The 15,985-nt window shown below is 36.8% G+C and overlaps 1 protein-coding gene across 4 annotated transcripts in view; it reads left to right on the top strand.

The window, feature by feature from the left end:
- sbf2 (SET binding factor 2) overlaps window positions 1-15,985 on the top strand; it is a 183,138-nt gene that overhangs the window by 150,985 nt on the left and 16,168 nt on the right. For 2 of the 4 annotated variants that reach the window (XM_073859387.1, XM_073859385.1), the window contains 5 exons: window positions 380-463; window positions 4,690-4,764; window positions 6,292-6,470; window positions 7,249-7,425; window positions 11,992-12,093. In XM_073859387.1, the coding sequence (XP_073715488.1) occupies window positions 380-463; window positions 4,690-4,764; window positions 6,292-6,470; window positions 7,249-7,425; window positions 11,992-12,093 (617 nt within the window). The remainder of the gene's footprint in view (window positions 1-379; window positions 464-4,689; window positions 4,765-6,291; window positions 6,471-7,248; window positions 7,426-11,991; window positions 12,094-15,985) is intronic. The other 2 variants (XM_073859386.1, XM_073859388.1) reach the window with 2 other exon arrangements.

Below are 15,985 nucleotides of genomic sequence, written 5' to 3'. Positions count from 1 at the left end.
GAGATGGTGCCAGGGGGGCCCCAGTTTTATGACATTTTATAAAATACATTAATTTATCATGAATTCTGTGTAATTAAACATAAAACAATAAGGCTACTAACCAAAAGCACTACTTTTTTGTATAATTTAATATGTGTTTTAGTAAAATGTTGAGTTTAGAACAGTTTTTTGTCACAAATTTTCTTTGGGGGGCCGCAAAGGAATGCACCATACACCAGCCGCACGCTGAAAAAGTTTGGGAACCACTGCCTTAGAAGATGCAGAAGCTGTCTATGTAGGCCATTCATGTAGGCCACACTTGGCTTTGGGACAGAGCTATGATGTCTAGTTTGTTTATGGTGCATGATGCATGCTGTATTGTGTGTCTTTATCTGTTTAGCTACTGAAAGACGGGCATCAAGAATACCAAAGATGGCCCCTGTCCAATTAGACATTCCCTTCGCCAATAGCTTTACTAGAGGAGGTGTGTGGGCTTCTTATCCTTATTCCACATGACTTCAAAAACACACATTCCCCATCCTTCATTTGATATCTTTAGTTGACATAACTCTGTATGTAAAGTTTTAGCTCAAAATACCATAGATAATTTATTACAGCATTTTAAAATTGACACTTTGTAGTTGTAAGGAAAAATGTGCCTTTTAAATGCAAATGAGCTGATCTCTGCACTACATGGCAGTGTTTTGGTTGGATAGTGCAGATTAAGGGGCGGTATTATCCCCTTCTGACATCACAAGGGGTGCCAAATTTCAATGACCTATTTTTTCACATGCTTGCAGAGAATGGTTTACCAAAACTAAGTTACTGGGTTGTTCTTTTTCACATTTTCTAGGTTGATAAAAGCACTGGAGACCCAATTATAGCACTTAAACATGGAAAAATTCTGATTTTCATGATATGTCTCCTTTAAGGAATAGTTAATCTGAAAATAGCTTTTGCCTCATGTACTCACTGTCATATAGCAGCTTTGTCATATAGCAGCCTACGACAGTACAGTTTACAGGTACCCTAAACATTGCAGTCTGATTAGAATGCTAATAATCCAAAACCAAACGTCTGCGCAAGCCAGGGTTGCCAGATTTGCTTATCAAAAATAGCCCAATTGGACATTTAAAACTAGCATTACAATAACTATTCACAGCACAAATAATACCAATAACTAATGAACGAAATCCTTTCATCTTTCACCTGCAGAAAAAAATCAACACGCTTAAAAGTAGTCCAACTCTGCCAAAAAGGAGATGACTTGGCAACACAGCGCACAGCATCTTTCGTAGAGTTCACGCTTTATCTCTGGATAAATGTACAAAGTCAAAGTTGAGTTGGAGAAAGTGGTTCTTAACTCATTCCCCGCCATTGACGGGTTAAGTCTTTAATTATGACAAAACGCTTCCCTACCAGTTTTTGTGGCAATCCGTATTTTCGCTATTTTCCACCAGGTGGTGCTCTTACGCAACTTATACAACCCAGAAGCAATCGCTAGAGCCAAACAGTAAATACTCTGTATGTTTTGATCAAAGAACAAAAGTCTTTTACAAAAATGCAATTATCTCAGCTTTTTGCCTGTTTTGAAAAGTTTTTTTTTCAAACATGAGTACCCCTTAAGTATTCCCTTTATAGCACTTCCCCCAGAAAAGCACGCCCACAAGTCAATCAGAGTAAGAGCGAGAACGAGGAAGTTCATTAGTATTGTTTCTTCAAACAGAAGTTACATGCATCAATGCACGCGACAGCTTTGTTTCATATCAAGAATTATCAATCGCATGAAAGAAGAAGCGAGTGTTTGGATGTAAAGAGAAAAAAAGCCTTTTTCAGCTTTCCAAGTAAGCCAGGCTTATGGAAACAATGTTTTGTGTGCTCGTGACTTTCGGGATCTCGTGTTTTTCCAGAAACAATCACTAGAGCTTTGTCTTTTATAAATCTGATACAGCTTAAGAGTATTCGGAGATATGAAGAATGCAATACGGTACTCAAGAATTATATGAGATGAGCAGAAACGACGTGTGTTATGTGAGCTTTAATAATGCGTGTTCTCATCGCCTTGCTATTGCATGTTTCTGTGACGCAAATCATCTGATACGTAAATATGAGATAAATATAAGACGTGAACTTAAGCACAATTCTTCTGCGCATGTGCATAAGGTATTTTTGCATCTGATTAAGAACCACATCTAATTATTTTTTTTGCCTAAATTGTTTTGGCATACAACATTTTAAGTCAGGTAATAATGGCTGGTGTTCTTAGAAAAACAGCCCATGGTTTAAAAACATATACTCATGCTTTTTCTTGTAATTTCTGTGATTAAAATTCTCGAAACACTGTAATCTCTCTTATTCCCATCATGAGCACATTATCACTTCTGCATTTAAGGTTTGCATTTCTTCATAATTTCATAATTGCAAAAGCAGCATAATTTTAACTGTTGCCAGCAGGAATTCTACTACTACAGGAAAATTGATGAAATAGGAACCAACTTACTGTACATTTATCATATGATCAGCAGCATGTTATAGAGTTAATACTTGGAAATGGTCACTTAAAAAAAAAAACTTCCAAGAACAAGGCATATAATTTGTACAAAACACTTATATATAATGCATTATTGGCGATCATGCACTCACATTTTTTTAAATGTTCAAAAATATTGTTTATTTTTTATCCTCGTGTAATCATCTCATCGATTATAATGTTTCTGTCATTCATGTGAAACTTAAAGCTTATGTTCATCAATCCATTCTCATTCTTGTTTTCAATGATGTCCATCTTTGCAAACTTCACATCGGTCTGAAATGATCTTAAATGCCTGATCTGTTATGTGGCAATGACATGACACTGTTGTAATTTTTCTATACTATACTAACTTTAGTATAGTTAAATTATATACTACAGTCTAAGGGGCGGTTTCCCAGAAAGCGTTTAGATTAATCCAGGACTAGGCCTTTTAAACAGGGACATTAAAATAGTTTTTACAAACATACCTTACAAAAAACAATACTGGTGTGCATCTTAAAACAAAACAATGGTACTGATATATGTTAAAGGATTAGTCAATTTGTTTTAAAAAAATCCAGATAATTTACTTACCACCATGTCATCCAAAATGTTGATGTCTTTCTTTGTTCAGTCGAAAAGAAATTATGATTTTTGAGAAAAACATTCCAGGATTTTTCTCATTTTAATGGACTTTAATGGACCCCAACACTTAACAGTTTTAATGCAGTTTAAAATTGCAGTTTCAAAGGACTCTAAAACCATCTCAAATGAGGCATAAGGTATTATCTAGGAAAACGGTTGTCATTTTTGGCAAGAAAAATAAAAAATATGTAAGGAATAATTGACGACGGGCCATTGAATTATAAGAAAATAATGCACACCAAGGTGGTAATGCGGCACGACGCGAAGCGGCGCAGGTGTGCATTATTTTCAAATAGTTCAAGGGACCGGAGTGAATTATTCCTCTTATACCACGGTTACCACAAACATTGCTCTGGTGCCTATTTTTAAGACATTTGAAAAGTTAGGTGTGCGGTTTACAGAAAAATAATCAACACCCATAGAACATTTCTCAGCCAATCAGAATGCAGCATTCGACAGACCCGTGGTATAAGCACTTTTAAACCACATCGTCTATCTCCGGTCATGTGACGAGCCAGCGCGACCTCACGTAATTGTGTAATGCAGTGGAAAGGTACATACATGAAACGCACATTTGCGGACTATTTTAAACAATAAACTGACATAAAGACATCAATTAGTATCATTTGACATACAACAACGTCGGAATGGTCCTCTTTCTCCACACTTGTAAACACTGGGGCATAGTTTCAATACGTCATCCATGACCTCTTGACGTGATAACGTATTATGTGAGGTCGCACTAGCGCGTCACAGGACAGGAGGAAGACGAGAAGTTGTGGTTAAAAAGTGCTTTTTTGCCAAAAATGACATTTATTTCGCTAGATAAGACCCTTATGCCTTGTTTGGGATCGTTAAGAGTCCTTTAAAACTGCAATTTTAAACTACATTAAAACTAATAAGTGTTGGGATCCATTAAAGTCCATTAAAATGAGAAAAATCCTGGAATGTTTTCCTCAAAAAATATAATTTCTTCTCGACTGAACAAAGAAAGACATCAACATTTTGGATGACGTGGTGGTGAGTAAATAATCTGGAGTTTAAAAAAAAATGGACTAATCCTTTAGGATGGGTCAGTGTAAGTAGTTTTTAAATTAATTTAGTCCAAACATGCATTTTAGTCTGGGACTTGGGTAGGCCCTGTCCGGGAAACCGCCCCTAATTCAAATTTAATTTTTTGTGTTATTAGTTGAACTTTTTGAAATAAATAAAATGATTGCACTACTCAACTTTTGTAGCCATTTCAATTTTATATTTTCCGTAAAGCTGCTTAATTGTAACAATATGCATTACTGAATAAATAAACATATAAAATCATTAAAGATCATAAACATGAATACAAAGTTTGCATAATAATTTGTGCTTTAACTAGATCTGTCATTGCCCCATGAACAGTCTTGCGCTTGTCTGTCTCTGTAATCTGAGGTGCTAATGTCTGTCCTGTCTCTTTTCGGAGGGGGTAATCATTGCATGTGTGTGAATTTTGTATTATTTTCTCTTTTTATTTCCTGTTTCTCTGTACCACCACCAACTACCGCATCCTAATCTACCAGTACTCGGGTACAGGGATAAACTTTTCACTCACTCAAACCAAAAAGCTTCAGCTAAGGGGAGAATGCACAATCAAGGTAAAGTTGCTCTGTTTTACTCATTCCCACTAACCTAATCTATAATATCCATGTTCCTAACGCTCTCATTCATAATCCTCTGTTCATAATCAGGTCACCACTTGTAGGTAACTTTAGTTTAAAGGAATAGTCTACTCATTTTCAATATTAAAATATGTTATTACCTTAACTAAGAATTGTTGATACATCCCTTTATCATCTGTGTGCGTGCACGTAAGCGCTGGAGCGCGCTGTGACGCTTCGATAGCATTTAGCTTAGCCCCATTCATTCAATGGTACCATTTAGAGATAAAGTTAGAAGTGACCAAACACATCAACGTTTTTCCTATTTAAGACGAGTAGTTATACGAGCAAGTTTGGTGGTACAAAATAAAACGTACCGCTTTTCTAAGCGGATTAAAAAGAGGAACTATATTTTATGGCGTAATAGCACTTTTGGGAGTACTTCGACTCGCCTGAAAAGTCCGCTCCCCTTCTCCCTCTCATAATGGGAGAGGGACGGTGTTACTATGCCGAGTCGAAGTACTCCCATAAGTGCTATTATGCCATACAATATAGTTCCTCTTTTAAATCCGCTTAGAAAAGCGCTACGTTTTATTTTGTACCACCAAACTTGCTCGTATAACTACTCGTCTTAAATAGGAAAAACGTTGATGTGTTTGGTCACTTCTAACTTTATCTCTAAATGGTACCATTGAATGAATGGGGCTAAGCTAAATGCTATTGAAGCGTCGCAGCGCGCTCCAGCGCTTGCGTGCACGCGCACGGATGGTGGAGGGATGTATCAGCAATTCTTAGTGAGGGTAATAAATATTTTAATATTGAAAATGAGTAGACTATTCCTTTAACCAGATTGCTTCCTGCGTGCCGTGCGTGTGATCAGGTCTGCACCGCGGTAATTCGGTGCATGCTCATTGTATTAGCTGATGATTTGAGTCGGCACTGAACCGGACCGTTGACCCTGATTACTACCAGAGCAAATATTTTGTCTCAATCATCCACATTACAGATGTCTAAATATTAGGAGTGAGCTCAGTAAACCGGATGATTATGTTTTCCCAATAAAAATAAATGTCGGTACTGCTGAGTTTTTTACTTTGACGTCTCAATTTGTCGTTAGACAGGACGGATATTAATCGGTCCACATGAAATCTGCACGTACAATGTAAACAAGGCACTTGCGAAAATCATCACATCCACCTGTGTTTATAAAATATAGAAAAGAATGTACTACTCTCAGCCTTACATTTTACATTTATATTTATGCATTTGGCAGATCATTTTATAAAAAGGTATCACAGCTATCAGATAGGTGTTTCTTAAACCCACAACACATTGCATGCTCGGCATGATGTACTGGTTACTGGACACAATTTTACTATTACCACAATTTAAATCGATTTAGCAGATTTCCCCCATAATCGGAACAGAATCTGTCTGGAAGTAGATGTTTATTATAACAGTTTGTTTTGTACTTCTGCCTAACCTGTGCTCACATGCCTCTAATTTATTTCCTCTCTCTGAAAGGTGTGTGGGCCAGCCTGCGCTCCAGCAGCAGATTCAGCCAGCACACCGCTGCTCCCGAAGTGGGCGCGCGATTGGCCGGCAAGGATCTGGCGCCCCCTACAGTCATTGAGAACCTCCAGAACCAACTTCTGAAGCATCAAGCAGCTCTCTACATCTTTGGCGAGAAGTCCCACCTCAGGGTAAAACATGATATATGGTTACTTTAAGTCAGTGGTTTTAAAACTGGAGGGGGCCTAAGATGGTTCCAGGGGGGGCCCCAGTTAAAATACATTAATTTGTCATAAATTCTGTGTAATGAAACCGCTAACCAACAGCACCACATTGTATCATTTAATAAGTTTTGTTTAATTCAAATTCTATGTTAGAGGTTGTTTTATGTCATGAATTATCTTTGGGGGGGCCCGCGAAGGAATGCACCATACACGCCAAAACTTTTGTGGACCACTGCTTTAAGTGTTCATTTTTAAAATGCTTTTTTCATAGAGATTTACTATTTCACCCTGACATACTTGGACAGTGTTCTCCCTAGTGCATGATAAACATGTGCATAGATAACAGCCGTTCCTAAAAGCCATGAGATATAGACATAATTTGTTTGCTTTGCCGAAATTGTCTTTACATTTGGACATTTGCAGGAACTATTCTGCTTTTCATCTTATTAATGATACACTTCTTAATAAGTAACGTAAAAATAAAAATGAGTCGTTGGAATAAATCAGTTACTTGGCTGCGCTCACCCACTGTATAAACTGTGTTTGGACTTCTTGTTTCAGCTTGTAATGTTGAAGTTTATTTTAAGTCGTATTAGTAAGACAGTTGCTCTGTTATTATGGTTTTGGATAGAATAAGAGAAATGCTTTTATGAACCACACATTTATGACTCTGGATGGGAGACTAGCAGAACTTTTATACTGGTACCTAAATACAACGTTTATATTAAATGCTTTCCCATGACAGGGGGTCAAACTGGACTTGGCACTGAATTGTGAACTGGTCCCAATAGAGTTTGCGGATATGAAACAGGTGAAAAGCTCATTCAAGAAACTTCTGAGGACGTGTGCACCCAGCTCGATGCCCTCGGACACAGAGGATTCGTTTCTGAAAGCACTTGAGGAGAGTGAATGGATGGTGCAGGTCAGATATCACTACACAAATCCTTCACCTTTTCATTGACATTCCACTACATGCATTGCACTTCACATTTACTTTCCATCTGTGTGTGCATAATAAATTCAGGGTTATTAACTTATTCTCCGCAAGCAATTTTTTGAAAAGTTGCCCGTCAGGATTTTTTGTGATTTTCACAAAATGCCTTCTAGGAAAATGTTCTTCTAAAAATATATAAACAAACAAATATATCTTAAATATTGGTATTTTTCTTTAAAAAAAAATTTTAGCAAACAGCTGAAATAATTGCATTTTTGTGAAGGAATTTTGTAAGAGATCAGATTCAAAATTATTATTTAAACATACACAGAGTTTAAAATTAATAAATAACGTTTTGGCTTCAGTTTTTTATAAATTGGTGAGTGCGCCACTAAGTTATAATCATGCAGATTAACATAAAAATTAATCAGGAACAAGTTTTTTATGCAGTTTTTTTTTCACTTATTTGATGAGATAAGAGTGGTAATCATAGCAGTGTTTTGAAATATTTTGTTAAACGTCATCATCAAGAGGGACTCGACTTGTTTGATTTTTTTTTAAAACCAATTATAAAGCCACTGTTTTTAAAGGTTACCTCGCTATAAAGACTTGTATGCTTTAATACTCTTTATACCACGGGCCTGTTTAATGCTTTATTCTGATTGGCTGAGAAATGTTTTATCGGTATGCATTATTTTTCTCTAAAACGCACATCTAACCTGTAAAATGTCTTAAAATATTTCGAATTATGTAAGGAATAATTGATGACGGGCCATTGAATTATTCGAAAATAATGAACACTTCTAGGTAGTGAACCTAACCGTGGGTGTGCATTATTAAAGCAATAAGCCCCAAGAAGCAGTGGGTTACCAGTGCATTTTATAACAGCCAAGGGGCGAAGTGGAGTGCCTAAAACCCCCTGCGGGGTTATTGCTTTTCTAAAACGGTTACTTCATTATGCATAACGTTAGCAGGATTTCACAAAATAAAACACAAATAAGTTGTAATTATATTAGTACAAATATTACTCTTCCGCCAAACAAAGTAGTTCCTCAGAATCAATTGTGGCTGAAACAGAGCGTAGTTCCCAACCAACACAGACGAAGCAAAGACACAATGAAAATATGATTAAAGACTGTGGTGTTTATTTTTATAAATCAACATTCATCTAATTTATACATTAACATTTATATCGTGCAACTGTTGAAGTGATGATCAAATATGCTTGGAAGCATGCCACCCAGTTTTAGTTTAACTCTTTCCCCGCCATTGACGAGATATCTCGTCAATCAAAAGAAAACGCTTCCCCGCCAATGACGAGTATTTCCGTCTTTCCGCAATACCACTATTATCCACTAGGTGGCACCGGAAGTATTGCCCTATGGCAAGCTGCTGCATGTCCGTGTCTGTTTTAAAGATCGCTCTGAATTTGCTCAAAATGTGGTGTTTTTGCAGAAACCTACCCATATTCAAAAGCTGATTACAAAAGAACTACTGAAGGTAGGATGAAACGTTTTTTTTTGTTTTGTTTGAAAGCAGAGGGTCTGTTCTTTCATTTGGTATATTGTATGTTTATATATTTGAAGAAGAACATTTTCTGGAAGGCATTAACTTTTGTGAAAATCATGAAAAACGCTGGCGCTGGCTGGCAACTTTTTTTAAAAACGCTGGTGGTGAAAGAGTTAATGGCTTCCAAAAAAAATGATCTTCTTTAAATAAACATAAAATATATCAAATGAAAGAACAGACCATCCGCTTTCAAACAACAACAACAAAAAACTTTTCATCCTACCTTCATTTGTTCTCTACCACCTCTCAAATTTCAGGTAAAAGCGGAGATAATTTCATTTTTGTGAATACCTTTTTAAGGAGATCCGATTCAGAACCATGAACAGTACTATACGATGTTTTTAGTGTTGAGTGAATGCGTCAGTGTTTAAGTTGGGTAAGATCGCCACCCAGTGGATAGCGGAAATATGAATTTGATGTAGAAACCCCTCAGAGAACGTTTTCTCTTTATTGACGAGATGACTCCACAATATTTATTGACATTTTTCTGGATATCGCCATTAATTGTGCAATTGTAGAAAAATAAAAAATATGATTAAAGACTCTGGTGTTTATTTTCATTAATCAGTACGCAGCAACAGTGGCGCAGTGATACTTATGTAATGCGGTCTGAATCGTTGGGTTACCGGGGTATTTTATCATGGCTTAGAACATGTTTTAATGAAGAATGAAGAACCAGAACAAGCCGTTTTATAGTTTCATTTATACCACAGGGCTGTTGAATGCTTTATTCTGATTTGCTGAGAGATGTTCCATGGGTGTTGATTATTTTTTTGATAATCGCACACCTAACCTGTCAAATGTCTTAAAAATAGGCACCAGAGCAATATTTGTGGTAACCGTGGTATAAGTGGAAAAATTGACTCCGGTCCATTGAATTATTTAAAAAATAATGCACAAGCACAGTGTAACTGCACTCCGCTTCCCGTCGTGCCGCATTACCACCTTGGGTATGCATTATTTTCTTATAATTCAATGGCACGTCTTTAATTATTCCTTACATAATTCAAAGGAACGGAGTCAGTTATTCCTCTTATACCACGGTTACCACAAATATTGCTCTGGTGGATATTTCAAGACATTTGACAAGTTAGGTGTGCGTTTATCAACAACTAATGCATACCCATGAAACATCTCTCAACCAATCAGAATAAAGCATTTAACAGGCCAATCGTATAATTGAAAATAATGCACACCTGCAATGCATTACCACCTTGGGTGTGCATTATTTTCTAATAATTCAACATCCCGTTGTCAGTTACAGTATTGCTTACATATTTGCCTTCTACTACTAAAATCCATAAAAAAATCCAAACACATTAAATGTTTTTAATAAAAAATCCCAACATGTAATACTCATTTTAAGCTGTGGAGGCTGCCATTATATTTTGTGCGTAGTGCATTTTGGGTCTATGATATGTAATGGTTGTCACAAAATATTACTACAGTTTACTATAATAAATACTATGGTATCTCCTATAGTTGATTTGAAAATGTAACCTTCTTACCTCTCAGTCTTTATATTTGATCATTTGTATGTTATTCATCGTTTATGTTATTATCCGGTTCATATCGCCACCTACTGTTTGTGGGCATTTATAACTCTCATCTTCTGTTTCACATCAGTTATTTACTGATTGAAGACTTGTTTACCTCGCTGTATACTTAATAGAACTGGTTTTGATTGCAACTAGGGATGCATAATGATTAATCGCGATTAATCATTTAAATACTTAAAGGGACTGTATTTTAAGTGTTTTATTAATCAAAATCAAAGTCTTTATTCATAAATATGTCCTCGTTGGTGTCAAATCTTCTCTGCCAGTGATCTGACTTTTCTTTGTAAGCTTAGAATTTCTTCTCTTTACTTACATTGGACGGGTAAGTCCAAGGAGGCATCCATATCGTTCCGCCGTATTGATAAACTATAATAGCAGAGAGGGACTACCAACGCGTTTCCACAATATGTTTTCATTCAGAACACTTCAACTAGCTGCAACAGACAAGGAGATCAGCGATTACATAACAGCTATCGTAGTTGCAACACGCATTTGGAAAGGGGAGGCGCTAGAGAGCACTGTTCGTTTGAATGCAAAATACAATTTCACCACTAGATGGGGTAAATCCTACTTATTGCCCCTTTAATATATAAATATATATATTTTCTTAAAATTATGCATGCATGTGTGCATATTTATATATACATAGTTATTATAAACAGTACACACACATATATGATGTAATCAAAAACTTTTATTCTGCTATAGATTCATCGCGATAAATCATTATGCATCCCTAATTGCATCCATTTGACATAAAGTATTGTAATGTAAACTAAATAATAGCCTTCAAGTGAAAAGATTTATTTAAAACTATGACATTTGTACTGTTTTTAATTTTACAATCGTATTGCCAAGTCTATTACGCCATGTGTTTATAGTTGAGGTGCCCTTTAGAAAGTGTGCTCTATCTGGACTATACAGCAACGATTGGAAGATGGACTGGTGTCAAAATTTCTCAACAAGAAAAATATGTTTGTATTTAGTCGCCGTGACCTCTGAACACACAATACCTATGCGTTATCCGCTTATCGTAGCTCAGAGCTGCTTACGGTATATGCCACTGGCAGCAATGTGAGAAAGCCAGAAGCGCTTTGGCCTCTGTGACTTTGACCCTGTCTAACATTTCCCCAAGCTGCAGTACCCTGGGAAATTAAACGAGACAAAGATGGGAAAAGTTAAAGCAAAACTAAAGTTGCTTACTACACTTAAAAGCCATGCACCCACGAGCCCCTTTGCCCCTATGAAACGCCGTCTCTCGTACACTAGAACAATATTATCTTGAGGGATCTCTGCCAAAACACTTCAGAGCTCCTAGTCAGCAGTTAACATTACAATAACAGCTAAACTGGATGTGTTTTGTACTTTGTACTGTGTGTATATATGTGTATGTTTATGCCTGTGTGTGTGTGTGTGTGTTTAACAGATACACAAGCTCCTACAGTTGGCTCTGGTTGTGGTGGAGTTGTTAGACAGCGGATCATCCGTACTGGTTAGTCTTGAGGATGGTTGGGACATCACCACTCAGGTAAGTGTTATCTCAAACACACAACAGTTCAGCTCCTTTAGCTATTCGTATTCATTTCCCCTTCATCTGCTCTCATTTAAAGGGGACATTTCACAAGACTTTTTTAAGATAAAATAAATCTTTGGTGTCCCCAGAGTACATAAGTGAAGTTTTAGCTCAAAATACCATATAGATAATTTATTATAGCATGTTAAAATTGCCACTTTGTAAGTGTGTGCAAAATGTGCCATTTTTGGGTTCGTCTTTTTAAATGCAAATGAGTTGATCTCTGTTCTAAATGGCAGTGGCGTGGTTGGATAGTGCAGATTAAGGGGCGGTATTATCCCCTTCTGACATCACAAGAGAGCCAAATTTCAATGACCTATTTTTTCACATGTTTGCAGAGAATGGTTTACTAAAACTAAGTTAATGGGTTGATCTTTTTTACATTTTCTAGGTTGATAAAAGCACTGGGGACCCAATTATAGCACTTAAGCTCGGAAAAAGACAAATTTTCATGATATGTCCCCTTTAAATATTTATCACATGTAGTTTAGGCAACCAACAATATTGAGAATTATAACATTTACATGTATGCATTTGGAGAAGCTTTTTATACAAAGTCTGTATGTGTGTTAGTTGGGCTTCGAACCCATGACCTTTTCTTATACCAATTAAGCTGCAGGAAGTTGCCCATCCAGACCCATTAGTTGAGAACTTGTTTGAACCTGTCACACTGTTTAGACACTGTGTAGGCCCTATTTATATTTCTGGCCAGACATTAAACTGAGATAGAAGTAAATACTGTACGCATTTCACCTTTAACGTTTATTTTAAATGATCCCCATGTGTTGCAGAAGAACATAATTGTTACATTTTTGCCTTCATAGCTCATATTTTCCATATCCGTTCGATCAGCAGATCATCATTAGTAACAGAATTGTGCTGTGTGTCAACTAGGCTTGTAAAGTCGAGCTGTTCTGTGATCAGAGCCAAAATCGAACACGTGTTGGGTATTGATTGTCTCTATATCACATTTTCTGCCTCTTGATCATCCTGCCATTCTCTCTGTAGACCTGATCTGCCGTACTTTGCCTAAATAGGCTCCATATGTCTGGCTTTGTAGGGGAGAACACATTTGTGATCTGTCACAAGAACAAGCTTTCAATCTTTGGAGGTGTAGTGAACCCTCTGATGTTGCTTAAAGGAATATTTCACTTTCCAGGGTCTTATCTAGCAAAACTATTGAAATTTTAGCCAAAAACATAAAAAATATGTACTTATAAACCACAACTTCTCTTCTTGCACTAGCCTTGTGATGCTCAAGCGTGACCTTACCTATTACGTAATTACATCGAAAGGGCACGCATGACATATGTGAAATTACCGCTCCACTGTTTAGAAGTGTGGAGAAAGAGGACCGTTCAGATGTGCGTTTCACATATAACTAGAGATGGCGAAAACTAAACATTTCTTGACCGGCCACCGAGCCTCATTAGCCGGTTGAAACCGGTTAACCAATAAGCCTATTGGTTTAAAATATGCTACGCTATTTGAAATAACAGCCATTTCGAGCCGCTTAATCTGCACTTTACTGTTAGCCTAAAAGATGTAAATGTTAAAGGATAATTCCGGTATTTAACACTTTGAGTCTCATTTCTGGTTTGTTTTGGATGAACTACAGTGATGGAAACAAAAGTTTTGACAATAGGTCGTGTCTTGACTTTTCGACTCATTTAGAAGCGTCTCTTGACTGCTTCAGAATGGAAGTCAATGACCATGCACAAACATGTCATTAAAACAACACTTAACATTCATTTTCAAAACTGTACTACTCACCGAGTGGTTCCTGGTGTTCGTTGATGATTAAAAACAAATATATTGGCGCAATGTATGATTTCAATCCGTGTTATTTGCTATAGTGGAACTATTTTTTCAGATACCTCACAACCGCGTATATACTTCCGCTCAATATTCGAGTCTGAAGCATGAATGAACGTAGTCCAACAAACTGTAATAAAACGGTAGCATACTTTCAAAATCAAGTTTATTTATAACACTTACACCATCCAATATGTTTTTTTTTTGTCAGCGGAACAATAAAGAAGATATTTTGCAGAAACCCCAGTGCTTCGTCATGCAAGTCAACCGATCCGCACACTTTAAGAGCTAAAGCATATATATCCAATACAAAAGTAATCCCCCATAACTCCGTGTGACATATTGACGTCTTGTGAAACAAATCAATCAGTTTTTGCAAGAAACTGAACGTTATTTACAACATTATTAGCGTGAATGCCAAAGCAGGAAGCGCGTTTTCCGTTTGAGGCGATCTTCCACTGGTGTGCGTTTGGTGGCTGTTGGCTATGGATGTTGGTCTCTCTGCGCCACCTATAGAGCGGGAGCGTGAAGCGCACTTCCTGCTTGGCAAAAGCTCTGCATTAACGCTGTAAAATATTTATATATATATATATATATATATATATTCGAATCTCAAAACTGAAAATCGAATGTCAACCCATGGAACGAATATTCGAATATTCTGGTCCAGCCCTACAAATATGGGAAAAATTTCTTCTGAGAGAAACCGAGCGAAAAAACTAAACCACATGTAAACAGACCCTTTTCTGTTTCCCGGCGGCGGATTGATATATCAGCGAGCAATGAGTCTTCCAAGAGAAGTCAATGGAATTTTACAAAATGCCAAATAAAACACGACAGAAACTGTATTTCGCTACACAACTTGTTTTTAATCATCAACGAACACCACGAATCACTCGGTGAGTAGCACAGTTTTGAAAATGAACGTTAAGTGTTGTTTTAATGACATGTTTGTGCATGACCCTTGACTTCCATTCTGAAGCAGTCAAGAGACGCTTCTAAACGAGTCAAAAACTCAAGACACGACCCATTGTCAAAATTTCAGTGTCCATCACTGTAGTTCATCCAAAACAAACCAGAAATGAGACTCAAAGTGTTAAATACCGAAATTATCCTTTAATAATTTGGAACACAATCAGGAGACTTTAATTATAATTATTTTATTCCTGTATTTTATTTACTATTCGAATAAAGGAATTTACAAAAAAAAAGTCTTAGCATTTACTTTTCGCAAACCTTGTGAGGGTGCGAAACCAAACGCAGTGACCTTGCGCCAAATGTTTTTTATTGGTTTATTAAGTACAAACAGGCGAGTTATGAAAAATTGAGTGTAAGTGAGATTTGTTAACTTCACACAAAAAGATCTTGAAAGGAGATTAACTGTAGTAGATTTAGTCCACTGTCTATAATACTGTAGCCTAATTTAGAGATCACTTTTTTAACCGACAACTTTGACCGGTTAACATTGATACGGTCAACTATCGGTCAAACAGTCATCGGTTAACAAACCCCTTCATATAACACGTGACCTTTCAATGTGTTTATGTAAAACGTAAGGTTTAAAAGTACAAAAAAACTATGTTATTCTGTGTATTTGGTATAATACAATTTGTTTGCGTGGTTTATGGTTAAAAACACATTATTTTCCACATACCGTACATTTTTGTAGCCCCAGATTTCCTGCCTTCCTAAAACGCATTGATTTTGTACAAAACTGCCTCTGATTGGCCAGCTAACCTGTACATTGTGATTGGCCTGAATACCTCTGACGTTAGCGAAAATGTGACGCGCATGTTTGAAAGATAGGCTGTGAGTCTGAAGCGAGAGGAATTATGATAATGTCGGTCTTCTATACATCACCAATCCCAGGAAGTAAATTGTTGCCTACAATCCATGTGCTTGTTGTAGTCCAAGAAAAGAGATTTACGGTGGAGACAATAACTCGCATCATCGTGTATTTTGGGGTATATACCTTTTGTATATCGTTAACATGTACTGATAGACACTTACACACCCAAAGAAATGGACAATA

The sequence above is a fragment of the Misgurnus anguillicaudatus genome, chromosome 21 (genome assembly GCF_027580225.2).
Source record: "Misgurnus anguillicaudatus chromosome 21, ASM2758022v2, whole genome shotgun sequence".
Classification (NCBI taxonomy): domain Eukaryota; kingdom Metazoa; phylum Chordata; class Actinopteri; order Cypriniformes; family Cobitidae; genus Misgurnus; species Misgurnus anguillicaudatus.
The sequence above is the reverse complement of the archived record's forward strand: the minus strand, read 5'-3'. Positions and strand labels throughout refer to the sequence as shown.